The 21,690-nt window shown below is 34.8% G+C and overlaps 1 protein-coding gene across 7 annotated transcripts in view; it reads right to left on the reverse strand.

The window, feature by feature from the left end:
• FAM172A (family with sequence similarity 172 member A) overlaps positions 1–21,690 on the reverse strand; it is a 433,278-nt gene that overhangs the window by 377,364 nt on the left and 34,224 nt on the right. For all 7 annotated transcript variants that reach the window (XM_054688529.1, XM_054688531.1, XM_054688526.1 and 4 more), the window contains 2 exons: positions 12,703–12,804; positions 9,156–9,256 (listed from right to left, as the gene is read on the reverse strand). In XM_054688529.1, the coding sequence (XP_054544504.1) occupies positions 9,156–9,256; positions 12,703–12,804 (203 nt within the window). The remainder of the gene's footprint in view (positions 1–9,155; positions 9,257–12,702; positions 12,805–21,690) is intronic.

Genomic DNA, 21,690 nt, shown 5'->3' on the forward strand with positions numbered 1-21,690 from the left:
TAAGCAACTGAAGCCTTGCCTGTCTAGTCTGTTACTCTACACAGCATACATGTGCAGATAATACACAGCATACATGGCTTATAACAGGAAGCACTGGCACAATTCTTAGCAAATGTTGCTGCAAAGTGAGTTACTTGTCATGGTCATGTGGGACTATATCTAACCAAGAACACCATCATAGGTCAGATGGATTCTCATTTGAAAATCATACCCAAGTCCTAATTGCCTACTGTAGTTAACTGTTCTCTCATTAGGTTTGTAAATAATGATTTTTAAAACTATAAAATCTTTCATGGATGAATACATGCCTTTGCTCAAAATGTGCATGCATGTATATGTATTATATAACTGCTTATTTTCAGTTTCTCTTAAAGATTCAGTCTTAGAAACAATTATCAACTTATTTCTAATCAACTCATATTACTGTATTATCATCACTGGCTATTAAACAAATAACAACTCTCCATCTGATGGTAGCTATTAAATGATCTATATTTTCATATCATAGATATATTTTACTTATTTATTCTTCTGCCCAGCCAAGCAGACTTACATGGAAAAATTATGTATTTCTCAATTATCCTGCCTTTCTACCAGTCAAAAAGAATACAGTAGTCTTTCAATATTATCTAAAGGAAGGAATAATTATATATTTTCAATGCTAAATGCAACTCCCGTTAATCCTATCAACCAAATTAGAAGGTCTTTTATCTCTACTCATAATGTTACTCACAAAGGAAACAGGATTTTTCTCCAGAGAGGGGAGAGTGGTATTTGTATTTTTTAGTTTTCTCTCACAGCTGCATGATGGCTATAGCTTATTACATTTCAACTGGCTACTGTGAAAGTAAAGAGAGAAATAATTGTTAAACTATTGTGACTTAATGAAAGGGAATTTTTTAAAAAGGCTTTCAAAAAGACTACCAGTTAGTCTTACTTTTTTTATATATAGACAGGAAGGAGAAACTTTTCTTATCAAATGTTCTCTATTGTTTTCCTCTCCCAAATTAAATGTACAACCAACTAGATAAAAAAGGAAATACTGTAAGTAATCTCAGCAGAGGATTAGAAATGAAAAATAATGGCAATTTTGGATATACCCAGTGTTTGAGGTGGGATAGCACAGTACTCCTGTTTCTTAATAGGTAGTTTCAATTCCCTTAGTCACTCTGGAAGGAGTTCATAAAAGGCAAAGTCAAAAGTGTTCTGGCAACTCTTTGTCTAGTCTCCCACTTTACAATTGACAATAGAGTATTTCCATACAAAGGATAACTTAATGGCTAAGATATTCTCTCACTAAAAAGGATAGAAATGAAAAAGAAAAAGCCTAAACTATAAGGTAGTGTCAGAATCACCCATGAGTCCAAGAGCAAGAGGGACATGATAAACCACACTCAAAGCTATGCTGGATTGTGATTAGTGATTGCCAACCACTCACACTGTAAAATAAGTTGTGGGTTTTTCCCCTGTCAAATTGAAAAGTCATTTCTATTCATTCAGTGAACATTTATTCACTACCATTGTGTGGAGTACACATAGCAGAAACTGCTGAGCACAATGGATGAAAGAGAACCTGATTCCATCACTCCAGAAGCTAATGGTCTAATTTATAGAAAAGAGTTAATTCAGCAGGTCTGAATCAGCTAGACCTTGTACTCTGTTCTTAATTCCCATTAAAAATCTGTTTTTCAACAAGTTCTGGCAAGGGCGTGGAGAAAAATAAACCCTTCCACACTGTTAGTGGGAATGTAGACTGTTAAAACCCCTATGGGAAGAAGTACGGTGATTCCTCAAAAGACTAAAAATGGATCTACCAGCAATTCTACTCCTAGGTATCTATCCAAAGAGCACAAAAACACCAATTTGAAAGGACACCTGCATTACTATGTTTATAGCAGTATTATTTACAATAGCCAAGATATGGAAGTAGCCTAAATGTCCTAGAACAGATGCGTGGATCAAGAAGATGTGGTGTATACATATAAACAGTGGAATACTACTCAGCAATCAAAAAACAAAAATTCATGCCATTTGTGGCAACATGGATGGAACTGGAAGGAATTACTCTAAATGAAGCGAGCCAGCAGGAGAAAGATAAATACCAGATGATTTCACTTGTATGTAGAATACAGAGAAATCAAACAAAGGATCAGTCAAACTTTAAGACTGACCCTTGCAAGATGACCATGGATCTGAGGCATTCAGGAAGGGAGAGGGAAGGTAGAGCAGGAGGGAAGAAAATAAGTGGGGGAACACAATGAACTATGGGGGGGACTATGGGTGCTTTGATGTTGGGGAAAAAATGGTGACTACCCCAGAAGGGAAAAATCCTACATTATTAAAAAATAAAGGATGATATAAAAATAAAAAAGAGAAAATCCTAAAAATTTACTTTGTAGAGTGATAAATGGTAACTAAGCATGTTGTAGTGATTACTTTGTAACATACACAAATATAAATCACTATATTGTACACCTGAAACCAAAATATTAAATGTCAATTATTACCCAATGGAAATAATAATTGAAAAAAAAAAAGGAATCTTTTAATGAATGCCTCTGGATCTGCATTGATTCCTTTGCAACTGAGCTCTTGCAATAATTCCGATATGAGACCTTTGTATACTTGGGATTCTGAACAACACTGCACCTGTTCTTAAAGATAATTTATGCAAAACAATGTGATTTATATTGAATATCTCCTTATCTGTGGAGTTTGCATCTGTGCAAGCTATGATGAGTCATATAGCACTATGTACCTCTATGAATGACCCCTATAAAATCCCAGGATTCCTGGACTGAGATCCCCTAGTAGATAACATGTCAAATGTTGTCACAATTCATTACTGGAGGTGCTAAGTATCTTCTGTGAGACTCCACTGGAAAAGGACTCTTGGAGGCTGTGCCTGATTTCCTCTAGGCTCTGACCCTTGTGGATTTTCCCTTTGCTAAAATTGTTTGGCCTCTGATTTCTATAATAAACCATAAAGAGGACTGTAATGATTTCTCAGTCCGGTGATGTCTCTAAGTGAATCACTGAGCCTAGAGTTGATAGTGAGGACCCATAACAAATTTCACATCAGAAGTGGGATTTGTTAGAAATACACTTTCTGTACTCCCAAGAGGAACATCTAACAGTTAACCAAAGGGACACTACTCCCAGAGAGACATGTGGCATGGGGAAAAACTGTCCATAAGAGACCAACACAGAGTGCAGAGAGGAAATTCAGAGAGTCATGTTTCATTACACAGGAAGTAGAGACCTGCAATGCAGGGCAGGGCTACTAACTGAGCCAGGGACCCTAGTGCAGGAGAACAAAAAAGTATGAAAGCATATACCCTTGACTGAGGGAAACAAATAAGATCAGAAACTGTGTTCTGGATTGCATGTCCCTCTCTCACCTCTTGGGATTAGTAATAACCTCATGAAGTACACAGACTGCAGTGTCAGATTTGGAAGCCCAGAGAGGAGGTGCCTGTTCATCCCCAATCCCAGCATATCCCCACCAGCAGCTGGGTCCCTTCAGGACCCTCTCCTACAGTGCTAACACATAGCTACAAACACCTTTTATAAGCAAGGAAATTGAAACAGTAATCAGAAGCGTCCCTTCCCCACACCCAAAAAGTAGCAGCCCAGGATCAGATGGTTTCACTAGGGAGTTCTACTAAACCTTCAAATATGAATTACTACCTATTCTTCTCAAAACTCAAAAACAATTGAAATGGAGCTGCTTCCAAAGATATTTTATGAGGGCAATATTATTCTGATACCAAAAGCAGACATGAACATCAAAAAACAACAACCACAAACCAGAAAACCACATTCCAACATCCCTGATGAACATAGATGCAAAAATTCTCAATAAAATTAAATCAAATTTAACCATACAAAAAAAGAATCATATATCATAACCAAGTGGAATTTATTCTGGGATACAAGGATGGTTCAACATTGGCAAACTGATCACTGTGACACCATATCAACAAAAGGAAAGATAAAAATCATGATTTTATCTAAAGAGGCAGAGAAAGCATTTGATGAGATACAAAATTATATGTATATTACACAAGTAATATAGCTTTTGATTCTTACTTTTCAGGTCACTTCTACTACAAAGGATATCAGTTGCAAAGGAATTTCCAGGGATTTTTCCCTTCTAAATCATCAAATCATGAGATATACAATACCTGGCTGATTGATCACTAATACCTGCAAAGCTTATGACTAAAAGTTTAGAAAGGCTCCTGACATTAATGAACAAAATATAGCTATTTATACCTCCCATGCCATAGTGTCCTATGTACAAATACATATTTTTCTGTGGGTGGAAAGATATTAACCAGGATAAATGAAGGGAAAAGTGGACTTCTGGTAAGAATAAAGAAGTAGACATCACATGGTAGGCTTGAATCCCCACAGGGCATGATTCTACTCCAACACTGAGTAAAGTTGTAAAGACTCATAGCATATTCAGAATAAATTATATGTAGGTATAATCACTATCTATGATGGTTAATGTGTATGTCATTTGTCTGGGCCATGGTGCTCAGATATGTGTCAAACATTATTCTGTGTGTTCCCATGAGAGTATCTTAGAATGAAATTTATACTAAAATCTGTAGACTCTGACTTAAGCAGATTCCCTCCATAATGCTGTAAGAACCATCCAATGAGTTGAACAGCTTGAGAGAATAAATTCAGTTGACCATCTCCCAAGCAAGAGGAATTCTGCCTGCAGAATGTCTTTAGACTCAAAACTGCAATATCAACTCCTCTCTGGTTCTCTAATCTCTAACTACTTCTTCAATTCTAAGATGCCTAATTACTAATGCTATCCTAAATTAAGTATCCCACTTGTAAGACTGGATACTATAGAAGGCTGTGAGTCAAAAGAACCTGCTAAACAACACTGATCAGTGGTCATTTTTTCATCGGTCTACTAAGAAAGATAAATCAGATGCCAGTAATAGAGAAAAACAAGAAAATCTTCATAATAGTAATAATAAAGTTAGAAATCTTCTACAACGGTGTAGTTGTATTCTCATTCTATGTCCCTAACATCTTCATGACATTTTAAAGAAAATAAAATGTTATCACATGTGTACATCTTACTTATTCCTCACCATAATGTGAATAATTTTATCCCCATTTACAGAGAAAGTTCAGAAACTATCTTTCTAAAGATACAGACAGTGACTGAATCAGAACTGGGACACAGATCTCTTGATGGTTGCTCCTTTTTTCTGATATAATATAACATGCATGTATTTCATGTTATTTGAAAGTTTTAATTATACACAATCCATCACATTATATTCAAGCATATTAATATCAAAGTGATAACTTGTGTAACCATCCCTTCCTTCAGTTGTTCTTAGTTTCAAATATTTGAATGTGGTCATTGAAAAATCCCTGTAAGGGCCTCCCCAGTGGCGGATCAGGTTGAGCAAAGCTCTGTAAAGCTGCCTGCATCCTCTGCAGCGTGGGTTCGATTCCCAGCGGGCCAGGGAGATTTCCATATGGCGCAGCAGACCTCTCCTATCTCAACCACTGCTCCCTTCAGCAGTGTATTTCAGTCGTCTGCCTGTTCTGCTCCCAGCTCTGTCTCTGGTGAATCCTCTCACCCTCCCACACCTCTGGCCTGTACTCCAGCTCTGGTATAAAAATAAATAAATCTTAAAAAAAAAGAAAAGAAAAATCCCTGTAAGACAACATGATCTTCCATTATTTAATAAATTTCAGTCATAAAAATATAAAGATTTCAGGAATTTCTTACTGTTTAACAAGATATATTACTACTTTAGATTCAGCAGCAAAAAGTTATGTCCTAGTTGTTTTTGTAAATGCAATAGTATTCATGAATAAAGAGACAAGACTAAATATTTATTGCTATTTTATGTGCATTGATAATTTATTTATTAATTCTTAATGAGGTAATCCAGATAAATATCAAAGTAAATGTAAAGACCCAAATTAGAAAAGAAAGTCAAATTTCTCTTTCACTATAATTTCTACTGGATCACAAATTCTTCATTTAGTAGTAATTCAGTATTGACATGAGATTATTAAGAAAATTTCACAAGTTGTATGCTGAGTTTCTGCCATCCTATTTATTACTCAACTTGATACTCTTTCTAGTCTTTCTGATTGAGCCAACCAGAAACATTATTCCCTAGAATTAAATTCTAATATACACACACACTAAGTATTTCTATTTCAAAAATTACTCTTTCAAACAACTCTCCCATTTCCTAAAACTGACAAGATCCTTCTCAATTTGGAGAATTTATCTACCTTAGTAAAGATTATATGATTTTATCAAACTGCAGGTTTGTTAGCACACTTTCATACAAATTAGCAAAAAATTCATATAAATTTGTTTAACTATAAAATATAAATGTGTAAATGTAAAGAGTATTCTTTTGTGCAGTTATGGCACTGCATTCCAAAAACAAACTGACATCTCAGTTTATTTTATTTACACAAAAAGTTTTCATTTATATAGAAATGATAGAGCTTTCAGGCGCAAGTCTTAGAAACAATTTCTGCTGAATGACTGCTATAATAATTTCCTTAAGTCAAAAATAAACTAAATTGGCACTTGTGAAACATATATAGTAGCTCTCAGCTAAAGACAAAACTCAATATTCAGTTGGAAAACACTAAAGAAACAGGAGGAATCTCAGTCTAGTTTGCCAGCTGAAATAAATATGTTTTCTTTAAACTTCAATCTTAAGGATATCAAAGTTGTTTGTTAATATAGGCTCCCCAGCAATAAACTCAAATTTACACTAACTTCTGAATTCCAACCTGTCCATTGATGAGGAGGAAGGTTTTCAGTGTTTTTATTGTCCAGAATATAGTAAGGTACTTTTCATAGGTTCTAACTCAACAGAACTAGAGGTCTTATTGGTAGCAAAAATTAGTAAATTATTTTCATAATTTAAATTCAAAGGCTCATTTGTTGTTGAAGAACTGTCAAGTTATACAAGAGCTTAAATTTGCTGAGTTAGGAGAGTAACATCTATTCAAGTAAACAAGTATATATGTCTTATGGAAAAGAGTAAAATGTAAGCCCCATTTATAAAAAAGGTAAATAACCACATTCCTTCCCAATTGCCAAATAGTAATGAACAAAATATTAACATTTTAAAGCATACAATTAATTCAAGTGGAAATGGGCATTTCTTTTTTATGTGCAGCAGAAATTATTTAGGATATTAAATATAGTTAAGCTATAAAAGCTGGAGAACAATGTCAAGGGCCTACCAATGTCAGTGTGAAGGGCCTAAAATGTTAGCCTGATTGGAAGCTAACAAGTTAGTCTCCTATAGTTACATGTCCAGAAGACACTACTTTCCTGAGTCAAAGACAAAGTTACAGAATACAGCATGCAGCATGAGTGTCATGTTTTCATCTGTTTCTCTTACCCCTCAAATTCCAAAAAGGCAATGAGAAGAGGCTGAGGATAAAACACAGTAGGACTGCATCAAGATGCAAAACCTCAAACTTACTAAATTCAGTCTTATAAGGAGGTTGCTAACAACCTTGGACAGTAAACGATATGCCCTCAGCTTTGGAGGAAGATGCAACCTATATTCCAAGACTGTTTCCTGTACAAATATCCTAAAAAAGAAAGTCTAAAGCAAGGCCTCCCTGGTAGTGCAAGGGGTTAAGACGCAACCTATGAAGCTGTCCACAGCCACTGCAGCATGAGTTCAATCCCCGGCCAGGAAGCTACCCATACATGGCGCAGCAGACCTCTCCTGAGTCGCCCGCTGCACCCCTTAGCAGTTCATTCCAGTCAATCTGCCTGTTCTGTTCCCCACTCTGTCCCTGGTGACTCCTCTCACCCCCCACACCTTTGACCTGTACCCCAGTTCTTGTATGCATAAACAAACAAACAAACAAACAAATAAATAAATAAATAAATAAATAAAAGCAGGTGCCAATGTCTTTGCTTAGAAACCTGCATAAATGTAACAGATCCAAGGAGAATAGTCTCCAGAAAACATAAACTAAGTTTCACATATATTTTGATGCTAGAGCTTAACCAAGTAATTCACTTTGACTACTTTATCAAAGAATCAAAAAGAAATACAGAATTCCCAACTTTTCCTTAAGGAAGTTATCAAATTGTCACACTAATGAAATTTGTCCATATCTATTTTATTAAAAATACTTACTATGACACAAAATGAGTAAAATTTTTAGCTTTAGCAAACAAAACATTCCCCTAAATCAAAATGACACTTTCAGAGATATCTGCCAGTGGTACCATGTGAGATACTGAATGTTCACAAGACCTTAACCCTTACCAAGTCAAAGGTAAGTAGGTTAGATCTAATCCATTAGCCAAATACTAATCTTCTTTATAGAAACCCTTTTTTTTTAATTTTACTGAAGAATCATTGACAAATGTATATATTTAAAGTGCACAGTACGATGATTTGATACACATATCCACTGTAGAATGATTACAAAATCAAGATAATTAACACATTTATCTCCTCACATAGGTAAGATACCTTAAATTCTATTTTCTTTGTTTTTGGATAAGCACCTCAAAATACTCTTCTTGACAGAGCAGAGAACTTAACCTCTCAAAACATTTAAAAAATAAAAAAATTGGGCCTCCCCGGTGGCGCAGCGGTTGAGCGCTGGGCTGCGAAGCTGTTCGATCCCCGGCCAACGGCGAGGGTCCCACATGGCATGCAGACCTCTCCTGCTGCCCACTGCTCCCCTCAGCAGTGTACTTCGTCATTCTGCCTTCTGCTCTCCCCTCTGGCTCTGGTGAATTCTCTCATCCTCCCGTGCTTCTGACTGTACCCAGTGCTTGTATAAATAAATAAATAAATAAATCTTAAAAAAAAATAAATAAAAATAAAAATAAAAAAATTGGTATGAATTGGTTTTCCGATACAAAGACTCAATGTAAAATATTAATGTTGTGGGAAAGATGTATTTGTATAAAAAACTTTTACACAGAATTATGTTTCTAATATAACCATTAAAAATAACCAAACAAAAACTGCATAAACCTTTTTTAAATCACCTTTTGTAGAAAGAATGCATGAACAGTTTCAGCTTCAAAACATTTATTCTATTTAAAATGGGGGGGAGGGCGGAGTTTAAAGGAGTATCTTTGGCCATACCTCTCCTAGAGCTTCGTATCTTTTCTGGTTCCATCTGTGCAAGTCTTCCCGGTAGTTAAAAACAAATGGTTCCCCAGTTTTTATGTGTCTTAACTGCCCCTCTAGAAAATAAACAAACAATATTGCTATGATTTAGTGTCCATTTATAATAATGTTAAAGTACAATAAATAATATCTGATAAAATTTTAAAACAACTTTCTCAGAACAGTTTTTCTACCATTAATTTTTTTTAAATATCAACATGATGCAAACATGTAAGTAGCATAAAAAAAGGGCACCAAGTTCTCAAATGTAATGCTTTTCAACTTTCATTTCTCTATTCTAAAGTAAATTAATTATATTTGAAAGCCTACAACATAAAAAGGTCTTTGCTAGCTGCAGTCATGAACATGGTTCCACCTCTTAAACTTAGAGGCTACCCCTGGAGTAAAAGCATGAATAGTAGTCAAGCACCTTTTCAGGAAGTGAAACGAGAATGAAGTCAACAACCTAAAAACTGGTATAGGCAATTCATGTAGAAAATAGAGTTCAAAATGACTTTGAAAACATGAGGATCCCTATAGGCTAGAATAGTATCAGAAGATTTTAGTGAAATTTGTTAACTAGGCCCTGAAGTACAGGTAAGATTTCAAATGGATAACAGAAAGAGATCGCCAACACAGGTTCAGACTCTCAAGTTAGACTCACTCACTTCAGACATTTTACTGATAAGGAATAACTTTACTAATGAGTTCTGTGGTATAAGCAATCAAGAGATATAGGCAAAGCAGGACATTTCTTCTCTTATCCTTCCTTCTCACTGAATAGCAACCTTTAGTCCAGAGACGGTGAGGTATCAAGTGAGGTACAGGCATATAGGAACCTCACACATTTGGTGAAACTTTTGATTTAGAAATACCCTTTTATGAGCCAGAGAGTAATATTGCTTGTGTGATATTCTTCAGAAAAGCATGCCTCACCTATCCACAGATTTTAAGTGTACCATAAGTAATGCCAAACCAGTCATTCTATTCAAAGTATCCCATGGAAGAAGACTCACTTCATAGCAAATACAGTCTGTATTCACTAACAGATTAAATTATCAGCATGTTTACAAGGAGAAATAATCAAGCCATGTGTCTTCTTTCTTTCCTCGGGAGTATTCCCCTTATGATGAGGAGAGAAACAGACTAGGGGTCATTTGTTTTAACACCAAAACCTTTACCACCCACGATATAAAGAAAATAATGAAAAATGACAGAAAGGTGAAACAACATTTAACCCAAATTAACAGACACAAGATTATCTGTTGGGATCAAATAGGAGGACTGAATTTCTGGATCTTGGCCTTTGAATAAGGATTTAAAGGCAGAAGAAGGATATAAGCAAGCTACATGTAAATGACGATATGCAGGAGTGGATAAAGACTTTAAAGTTATGACACTGATAATGAACTCAGGAAATACACTACTTCAAGTAAAATGACTTCACTATTTTTATGAATCAATTTTACCATACATAAATGGATACTTACAATGTATAAAATAAGGGTTAATCTTTACTTGTTAAATTCTTTCATACTCTCAACGTAGGGCATTATACTGGAAAACAATAACACTTTTTTGTAATTAGATGTTGCCACACAAATCATAAGATATATATATGTGGTTCTCTTTTTAGCAGAGAGAAATTCCATTTTAAATACCAACAGAAGTAGATTGGGGGCATTTGCAAACCTATGATTTTGATTAAGAGCAACCTTAAAGGTACAGGGCATTGCGGAAGCTGAAGTTTAAAATGCATTTTCTATAAGTTAAAAACTTAGCTAGCAAGTGAGTTTAACAGACCACTTGCATCTACATCTCAAGAAAGAGCTGCTTTATAAAAAATTTTCTTCTCAGCTTAGACAGAAGAATTCTCATGAACTGATAAAGATTTTGACTCTATAAAAAATAAGCCCCATCAAAACAGCTATCACCGCTAGCGTTAAAAATGAAAATAAGTAAAGGGGCAAATAAAGTAATCATTTCTTGTCCAGAAAAAAATACCTGTGTCAATTATATTACAGATACATTTGAAAATTAAGCATTTCTCAAAGGTTTAAAAAATTTCTCCAATGACTGTCAATGATCTGACATAGGGCACTTGAATAGAGGGTCCCCTAAAATAGTTGCAGTTTCATATATATACCAATATTAGGAATAGTATCCAAACAGTTCAACGTATTTGTGGTGGAATCTAAGACCCAAAATAGATCATTACTGACCTAAATGAATTAATGACTTCGAAGGATTTAAGATAATTTCCAGCATGTCCTTAGAGTTCCATAAATATCATGTACCATGGAAGACAAGATTCAAACTCAGATGATCTGCCACTGAGTCCTTCCTTCCTATCTATCTATCTATCTACCTATCTATCTGTCTGTCTGTCTGTCTGTCTGCATGCATGCATGCATGCCTGCCTGCCTACCCACCTACCTGCTTTAATATTTTTGTGATACAAAAGTGTGCTTCCTCATAATACTGCACCAGCACACAGGGAGGATAGGTATGGGTGAAAAACAAGAAGTCTTTATACACATCATCTTCTAAGCCACGGACATCTGAGCTGGACCTATATAATTATAACAACTGGAAAATGATTAAATGGGAATTTCAAATATAAGGAGTATTTGAAATGGCACAGTGATTTGAAAGAACAAAGTATAGATTTAATGTGGGTTAAAAAATCTCTTCCATTTTGTTACCATTTGTGTGTGAGTTTTTTTTTTTTTTTTTTTGGCTACCACAAATTTTATATCTGAATTCTTCTTTTAGCCAACTAAGAATTCTAAAATTCTTTAGAAAAATTTAGAAGCTTCTTAAATGAGATAATGAAAGTTTCATTTCAAAGATTTCCTAAGAGTTTATGTCATTATAAACCTGAAAAAGATGTTGCTAAATATACCAAGTTAACATTGCTCTTTTAGAAGTTTAATATTAAGACCCAGTTTCCTGTTTTCAAATCCTCCTCCTTCAAAATATATTAATTAATCCTGAATTCAAAGGTGAACTGTATTTTTTAAAATTATATATATTTTACATCATTGCTCATTTTTAAACGTTGTTTTGTATTTTTTTTTACTTATCCCCCCCACCTCGGGTGTAGTCCCCATAGAATTTCCTTCACCAATTCAAAGGTGAAATGTATTATGCTAAAAGTAAGATCCTTAAAAGTGACATCCTTTCCTCGAAATGCAAGCACCTTTGCTGTTATGTTAGTCTATGTTTATGCAAGACAATATCAAGGATATTTAAAAAATAAATAGTAGGTTTTTATACAAGTGTGTTCTAGATGTCTATATATGAAAGGCACACACATGTGCAAAGGTATAACTATGTACAAAGGTGGTAAATACAGGGAATGTACATGAAAGGGCATATTACTTGACTAAAGAATTTTACTAGGAAAGGATAAGTCATTATTTTTCAGCATTCTAACTGGAAATAAAGGTAGCAAATAATTTCTCCCCTATGATGCATTAGCATTATCCAGTAAATCCTGGAGATAGTACGCACCACTTACTTTCATTAAAAGCATATTCAAATCCTTCCAGGGTATCAGGAAAATCAAGAGGTGGTTCATCTTTTTTCATTAGTTCATCCAAATCTATCCTGGATAATAAATCTAGAAAAAAAAATGATACAAAATTTGCTTGTAAACATTTTCACAATAACAGAGATTTTATCATAAATATTTTCTATTAATTTTTATTTGGTGCCTTAGCTAGTAATACTATTAAATTTTTAAGTTCCCAAAATACTATATTATGATGAAGTACAATATCAATATAATTTAAGAAATCAGGATTTTGAAAGTACTTACAACAGTAACAACTCAGATCCTATGTAATACTACATAAATTATTAACTTCTTCCCTTCAAAATATATAAGAACTTATTTGTAACTTATTAATGTCCTTCGATAGTACTGAAAATATTACATTGTTGGGGGGAAATAACAATATTAAAATAAAACCTGCTCAGTGGACAAAACTGGTTGACACAAAGCTTTTATGTTCTTCACATCACTTGATCCCATGGAGTAAAAAAAAAAAAAAGTCATTAAGATTTTTTAAATAAACATTTTATTTTGGATTCATTTTAGATTTACAGAAAAGTTGAAAGATAGTACAAATAGCGTCTGTATATACTTTACCCTGTTTCCTCCATACATACTATCAATTACCATGGTATTTGCAGAATACAGAAACCAACACTGGTTACATTATTATTAACCAAGCCCCATATTATTCATCAGTTTCTCCATTAATATCCATTTTCTGTTCCAGGTTGCATCCACAATATATCCCATTGCATGTAGTCATCATGTCTTCCCAGTCTCTCTTGGTCTGTGACAGCTTTTAGTCTTTGTTTTTTTTTCCATGATCTTAAACTACTTCGAGGTATATTAGTAAGGTATTTTGTAGAATGATCCTCAATTTATGTTTGTCTGATGTTTTCCCTTAAGATTAGACTAGAGTTACAAGTTTGTAGAAAGAAAACCACAGAAGTGAACTGCCCTTCTCATCCTCATTATTTCAAGAGGAACATGATATCCACGGGACATCACTGTTGATGGTAACCTTTATCGGTTGTTTAAGGTAGCCTTTGCAGACTTCCCTACTATGAAATTACTGATTTTCCCTTTCCATAATCTATTCCTTGGAAGTGACTAAGTGTAACCCCACTTAAATATATATGCAATGTTTCTGTGTGGAAGAGTTGTCTCCCTCCATTTATGCACTTATTCAGTCACTTATTTATACTAGAAAGGACTCATGGATATTTACTGTACACTATGGGTTAAAATCCAATACATTATTTATTTTGTTTCTCAAATTATTCCAGGGCTGGCCATTTTAACTGGCTCCTGTTTTTCTTTTACATGCTCTCATCAATTTATTTTTTTGAGCATTTCCTTAGTTTCTGTTACTACAAGATGCCCCAGGCTCATTTGTATTTATTTTCCTTGCCTTAGTCCTAGAATCAGTTTGTCAACAAGTAATTAATGACATCCATTAAACTAATTATAGGGTGAGGCAAAAGTTCTTACTATATCAAAGTCATCTCAAAACTCAAAAAAATGAAAAGATAAAAAATGAAAAGTTTCAAATTTGTTTGGCTCTAAAAAGATACGAAATCATTATTGTTGAGCAAAGAAAAAAATAGGTTTTGAGGTTTTTCATTCTAACTGAAGTTCCTGAAAAGAAACTCAAATTCCTAGAAAGTAAAAGTCCTCTGTATAGTAAAGAAAATCAGTCCTTTTTTCTACTAAAGAAATATCTCAAGAGTAACACTTTATTTCTGTCTCTCATTCATAGAGATTTAACAAATCCATCTGTATGGACCATCAAAACATGCCAGAGAAAAAATAGCTTGTTTACCTCCTCTCTAGTCTCTTAAGAGAACAATAAATCAACAAAAAATTCTTTAGTAATCTTCAATGTTGTATCAAATAAACCTCATCTCACAAAAATATACCCTCTTCAATATGCAAACATAAAAATTTTGGCAAATTCTTTAGTAAAACAGAAATGTCACATAATACCCATCTGGACTAAAATGGGTATATATGCTGAAAAATTTTCATTTATTAGTAAACTTGTGAACACCATATAAGTCTGCAAAACAGTAAAATAGGAGTATTTCATATCAAAAATTGGCTTTGAGTGCTTAGAAGCAGCATACTTCTTTCTTTCCAAAGAATTGAGGCACTGAGGCAAAATATGATCCCTTCACCTCAAAACTTAGAAAACTTTTATTAATCAGATGCACAGAAACCATCCAATAAATAAGCAAATGTATTATGTCTAATAGCCATTTTTCTTTCTGTTTAAATCACAAAACGCTACCTAACAACTTCAAATCATTTTAAAGATTTCACATACTTTACTCCATTTGGTCATCATAACCCTATGAAATAGTAATGCATATTATAAGCTTCACTGTCTTTCAGACAAGAAAATGAGTTCACAGGAGTAGGAAGATTTATCCAAAATTGTATACCTCAATAGTAAAGTAGAATTTATAAAATAAACATATTTACCAATACCTAACTCAGCGCTCTTTCAAAATCACATACTCATTCTAAGTGTCATATCGACTCTAAAATATTCTGCCCTCTTTCTCCATAGCCTTCTAAAGTACAAGCAGATACTAATACAAATGCTTTTCCTTTGCTCAAAATGTTCCTTTGAATAAAATGAACTAAATAGGCATTCCTCTATCTTCTCCTCTATTAGTAAGAACACCAGAGATAGTTTTTATTTCATTTGCATTGAGAAGACATAGAATTGTCAAAAATTATTTCTTTGCTTTGTGAAAGGAAAGCAATACTGGATTCCAAAGACAGTGGATTAGGCAAAAATCAAGTATAATACAACATTTCCATTGAAAATTCCTTCAATCATCTGCAAAATACAGTACAACTGAATCCATAAAACCTAAATATGGAGCAGATACAACACAACTGTTTTTTCTAAAACACACCTCTGACATGCTCTCATCTGTTTATTTTTGTGACTCAGCAACAGGAATTCTAAACTTTACCTAAGCATATGCAGTAGCTAGATAAAAATACCATTTAAAATACAGAAGAATTTAAAACTGAGATGCACATATTTGTATACCTAAGTTCATAGCAGCATTATTCAAAATAGCCAAAAAGTGAAAGCAGCCAAAGTGTCCATAGACAAATGAATAGTGTGATGATGAATTATTATGTGTCAACCGGATGGGGCCATGAGGTGGCCAGAAATTTGACTAAACAATATTTGAATGTGTCTATAATGCTATCTCTGGTTAAGATTAACATCTAAATCTGTAGCCTAGGTAAAGCAGACTGTCCCCTACCTTCAAATTAGTGAACCTTATCTGCTCTACTGAAGGCCTAAATAGAATAAAAAGTCTAAGACATATTTCCCACTTTCTGTCTGTGTTCATGCTGGGATATCAGTCATCTGTCTTTAGGGTCAAACTTGGACTAGAACTTATACCATTGCCTCTTCTGATTCCAGGCCTTTAGAGTCAGAGTGGAATTATACTATCAACTCTTCTGGTTGTCTAGCTTACCAACAATACATCTTGGCACTTCTCAGCTTGCATAATGGCAGAAGCCAATTCCTGTGGAGAACCTTGACTAATACAGACTTTGATATCAAGCGTGGTTCTAGAAGACTAGAATATTAAGGAAGAATTTCTGAATTGGTTCTGGGGTTTCCACTTTGACTGACTTCCCAGCAAAAAAGTGCAGTGAGAGCCCATGGTGTGATCTGACAATAGAGAGCTCAAGCACAGCATAAATGACCTGAACAGAAGTTTCTATATGTGCGCTAAAAGAGAACCTACTCTCATTTTGCAATTGGATGAACAGCAATGCAAGAAGATTGCTACAGTGGATTATCATTAAACTTAATAAGGTGGTGACTTCAAATACAGCTGCTGTACCAGATGTGTTTTCATTGCTAAAACAAATTAAAACATCCCCTGGCACCTGGTACGCTGACACTGATCTGGCAAGTGCCTTTTTCTCCATCAATGTCAATAAAACCCACCAGAAGCATTTTGCTTTCAGCTGGCAAGCCCAACAATATACTTTCACAATCCTACCTCAGAGATATATCTACTTTCCAGTCCAATATCATAAATTAGTCCACAGGGATCCTGATCACCTTTTTCAACAAGGTATCACTCTGGTTCTTTACATCAATGACATTACACTAATTAGAACTAGTTAGTAAAAAGTAACAATTACTCATGACTTACTGGTAAGATATGAGAGAGTAGGAAATTAATCTGATAAAAAAATTCAGGAGCCTTCTACCTCAGTGCAATTTCTGGAGATCTATTTATGTAAGACACACTGAGATGTCCCTTCTAAGGTGACAATTGGTCTCTCTACAATCAAAATAGGCAAAACGTTTAGTGGACTTCTTTAGATTGGATGTAACATATTCTTCCTGTAGGTGTATTACCCTGACCTACTGAGCAAGCTACCCAAAAAGCTGCGAGTGTTGAGTATCGTACCAAGTGTAAGGAGGCTATGCAATAGATCCAGGCTGCTGTGCAAGCTGCTCTGCCTCCTGGACCATATGGCCCATCAGATCTAATGGTATCAGTGGCAGATGGAAATGCTGTTTGGAATTGTTGCTATGCCCCAACAGAAGAATCACAGCACAAGACCTTGGAATTTTGGAGCAAGTCCTGACATCCATTGCAGATAACTTACTCTCCTTTTGAGAAACAACTTTTGGTCTGTTCCTGGGCGTCAGAGAAGACTAAATGCTTAACCATGGACTGACAAGTTATTATGTCACCTGAGCTACCCATGATGAACTCAGTGTTAAGTGACCCACCAAGTAATAAAGTTAGATGCACACAACAGTATTCCATCCTAAAATAGAAGTGGTACATCAGTAGTATATCAGGAATAAGTAAGCAATGAATGCAAAAGTTACTTGTAGTAAGTGGACCAACTATGGTCTTCATTCATGCCATACTGCCTTTACCTATCAGTATACACCTAAAGTCTCATGACAAGTTCCCATAAACACTTGAAAAAAAGGAAGGGAAGAATTGATTCTGATTTACAAAAGGTTCTGCATGATATCCAGGCACCACCCAAAAGTGAAAAGCTGTAGCATTAGAGTTCCTTTCTGGGATATCCCTGAAGGACAACAGTGAAGGGAAATCTTCCCAGTAGGCAGAACTTAAAGCAGTGCACCTGGCTGGTCAGTTTTCTTAGAAAGAAATGTGGCCAGACCTGTGATTATACAATGATTCATGGGTGGTTTGACTAGATGGTCAGGTACTTGCAAGGAACATGATTAGAAAATTGGTGACAAAAAAAAAAAAAGAAAAGAAAAGAAAATTGGTGACAAATTTGGATAAGAGATAAGAGGACAGGCATCTCTGAAGTCTCGGAATGGGCAAAGATGGGAAGGCATCTGTGAATCAAATGACTGCTCATTAGAAAGTGACTGCAACAGAGGATTTTATAATCAAGTTGATAGGATGAACTCTTCTGTGCACAACAACTCTTTACCCCATGACAATGGGCTTAGTAATAAAGTGGCCATGGTGGCAGGGATGGAGGCTATGAATGAGCTCAACATTAAACACTTCTAAAGTCAACCTGTCTACAGCCACTGCTGAGTGTTCCACCTCTGCATAAACCAACACTTAAACCCCAATATGTCAACGTCACCAATCCCCTGAATGATCAGCTAACTAATTGCTGGCAGGATGACACTGGACTGCTTCCATGAGGAAAGGGACTTTTTTTTTTCGCTAAATAAATACTTTCTCTGGATTCAGATTTGCCATCCCTGCATGTAATGTTTCTACTATACTAGTGATAGGCATACTAACCACAGACATACAGAATTGCTTAACTACTATAATGGTGTCCTATGCAGCATTACTTCTGATAGAGGAACTCATTTCAAACAAAATAAATGCAGCAATGTATCCACAGTCACACAATTCACTGATTTTATCATAGTCCACACCACCTAAAAGCAGCTAGTTTTATAGAATGCTGAAATGGCCTTCCAAAAACTCAGTTACAAAGCCATTTAACTATCCATACCTTACAGGGCTAGGGCAAGATTCTCCAGAAACCTGTATATACTAACTTGGTAGCTAATAACTTCATTCTATTTCTCCCAAAGTCAGGATTCTCATGTCTAAAAATTAAGGGTTAAAATGAAAGTGAAACCAGTCACTATTATCACTAGTAAACAAGGAAAGAATGTCTATTCTCACTTTTCTTATCCAGCCCACCAGTGGAAGTTCTAACCAGCATGCAGAATCAAGAAAGGAAATAAAAGTTATGTGACTTGTAAAGGAAGAAATAAAACAGTTTAGTGTACAAATGACATGGTTTCTACTTAGAAAATCCCAAGGACTGTACAACAAAAACCTCCTAGAACTAAGTGATTTCAGCAAAGTAAAGGATATAATAGCAACACTGAAAACCTGATTGTACTTTCATAAACTAACAGTAAGTATGTAGCAGCTAAAATTAAAACACATCATTTAGAACCACTCTTTAAAAACTAACATTTAGGGCCTCCCCGGTGGCGCAGCTGTTGAGCACTGGGTTGCGAAGCTGCCCGCAGCCTCTGCAGCGCCGGTTCGATCCCCGGCTGTTCCCGGCCACCGGAGGAGGGTCCCACATGGCGCGCGCAGACCTCTCCTGCCGCCCGCTGCTCCCTTCAGCAGTGTACTTCGGTCCTTCTGCCTGCTCTGCTCCCCACTCTGGCTCTGGTGAATTCTCTCACCCTCCCGCACTTCTGACTGTACCCAGTGCATGTATAAACAAACAAACAAACAAATAAATAAAAAACATGCCGCTATAAAAAAAAAACAACTAACATTTAAGCATAAATTTAGTAACAAATGTATTAGACATACTGAAAATCACAAAATGCTGATGAAGAAAATCAAAGACCTAAGTAAGTGAGAGATAAATCATACTGATGGATTGGAAGACTCAATAGAGTAAGTGTCAATTCTTACTCCATTCATCTATAGTTTTAAATACAACCACTCTCAAAATCTCAGAGATTTTTCTGTAGCTAAAGAAAATTTACTCTAAAATTGTAAACAATTTTGAAAAGAGAATGAAGTGAGAAGAAATCACTTTTCAATGTAAGAATTCAGTGTGTGGTATCAAAAAGACATGGATACATATTTGTGGAACAAAACAAAGACTCCAGAATGAAATCTACCAAAAATCATGTAGAACATTTTTTTAAAGGTGAAGAAGCGATTTACATATTTTTGCAACTGAACATCAACAGGTAGAAAATCAAACACTGACCTAAGTCGCTTACCTTAAATAAAAATTAACTGCAAATGCATCATTAATTTAATATAAAATATAACTATTAAACTTTTAGAAGAAAATAACTAGGTTTAGTATGAACGTTCTTAAATAGAATATGAAAATCACATTCCATAAAAGAAAAATTAATAAATAGGACTTGCTCAGAATTAAAATCACTTGCCTTGTTTAAAAAGATGAAGTCAAGGTGTGGACTGGGAGAAAATAATTACAAAGGGCATCCAAAGGACTTATATCTGGACTATGAAAAGAACTCTCAAAACTCAATACTAAAAAACCAACAATCCATTTAGAAAATGGGAAAAGATAGGAATAGGTAGTTCATCAAAGAGGTGATATGGATGATAAATAAGCACATGAAAAGCTGTTCAACATCATTAGTGCGATACATACCCAGGAGAATGAGAAAAATTTTTAAAAAGTGATAAAAACAAATGCTGCATAGGATGTAGAGAAGATAGATCACTATACATGCCTGGTGGAACTATAAAATGGTACACAATAACATTCTGGATGTTTAACCTAGAAATATTAAAACTTTTATCACACAAAACTATACATGGATGCACTGAGGAAATTTATTTATATTAACAGAAAGTAGAAACAACTCAAACGTTCTCAATGGGTTAGTGGTTAAATGTACCGGTACAGTCACACAATGGAATAAGCAACAAAAAGAAATGACCCATTGATTCATGCAACAACATGAATGGCTCTCAAGGGCATCAAGCTCGTTGTGGAAAGAAAATCTGAAAAGGTGACATAACAGTGTCATCAAAATGACAAAACTGTAGATATGGAAAACAGATTATTACATGATAGAGGTGAGAAGCAGGGAATATGTATGTCTACAGGGATTTTGTTTATGGTGGTGGATCATTTCTATATTTTTATTATGGCCCTTGTTATACATGTCAATATATGGGATCAAATTTGTATAGAACTACATCAATGTGCACACACACAAACAAGACTGGATATAAAACTTGATGAAAACTGTCTAAAACTTGATGAAAACTATCTAAGGACTACAGTTAACAGTACCATATCAATGTGAATTTTCTGGTTTTGATATTATGCTATAACCACATAAGGTGCCACTATTAGGAATATCTAAGTAAAGTGTTCGCAGAACAATATGAACTATTTTTTGCAAGTTTCTGTGAGTCTGTAATTATTTTAAAATAAAAAGTAGAAGACAAATAGTAGTAGAATATTTATAGTAAAAACAATAACTTACTGTGAGGTTTATAATTTATGTAAGAATAAAATGTATAGTAACAAAGCACAAAGACTAGAAAGAGAAAGTACACTGTTGGGAGGTTCTTAAATATATGTGAAGTAGTATAATACTACTTGCAGGTAGATTTTGATTCATTGAAGTTGTAGATTGTGAACCCTTGGGCATAAAAAGAAATAAAACAGAGGTATAATTAATAAGCAAATTGTAATAGGAAATAGAAAAAAATGCCAAAACTCTTATATAATGACACAGCATAGAAAGTGAACCCTAATGTAAGACAGACTTTAACAATAATTTATCAATATTGATTCATCAATTATAACAAATGTACTGTACTAATGCAAGATGTTACCAATAGGAGAAACTTCAGTGAACTAGGTATATATGTAAATTCTACTATCTACTTGTGATAGTTAATT

This window comes from Talpa occidentalis, unplaced genomic scaffold (genome assembly GCF_014898055.3).
Source record: "Talpa occidentalis isolate TD23 unplaced genomic scaffold, MPIMG_talOcc4v2.1 talOcc4.6, whole genome shotgun sequence".
Classification (NCBI taxonomy): Eukaryota; Metazoa; Chordata; class Mammalia; order Eulipotyphla; family Talpidae; genus Talpa; species Talpa occidentalis.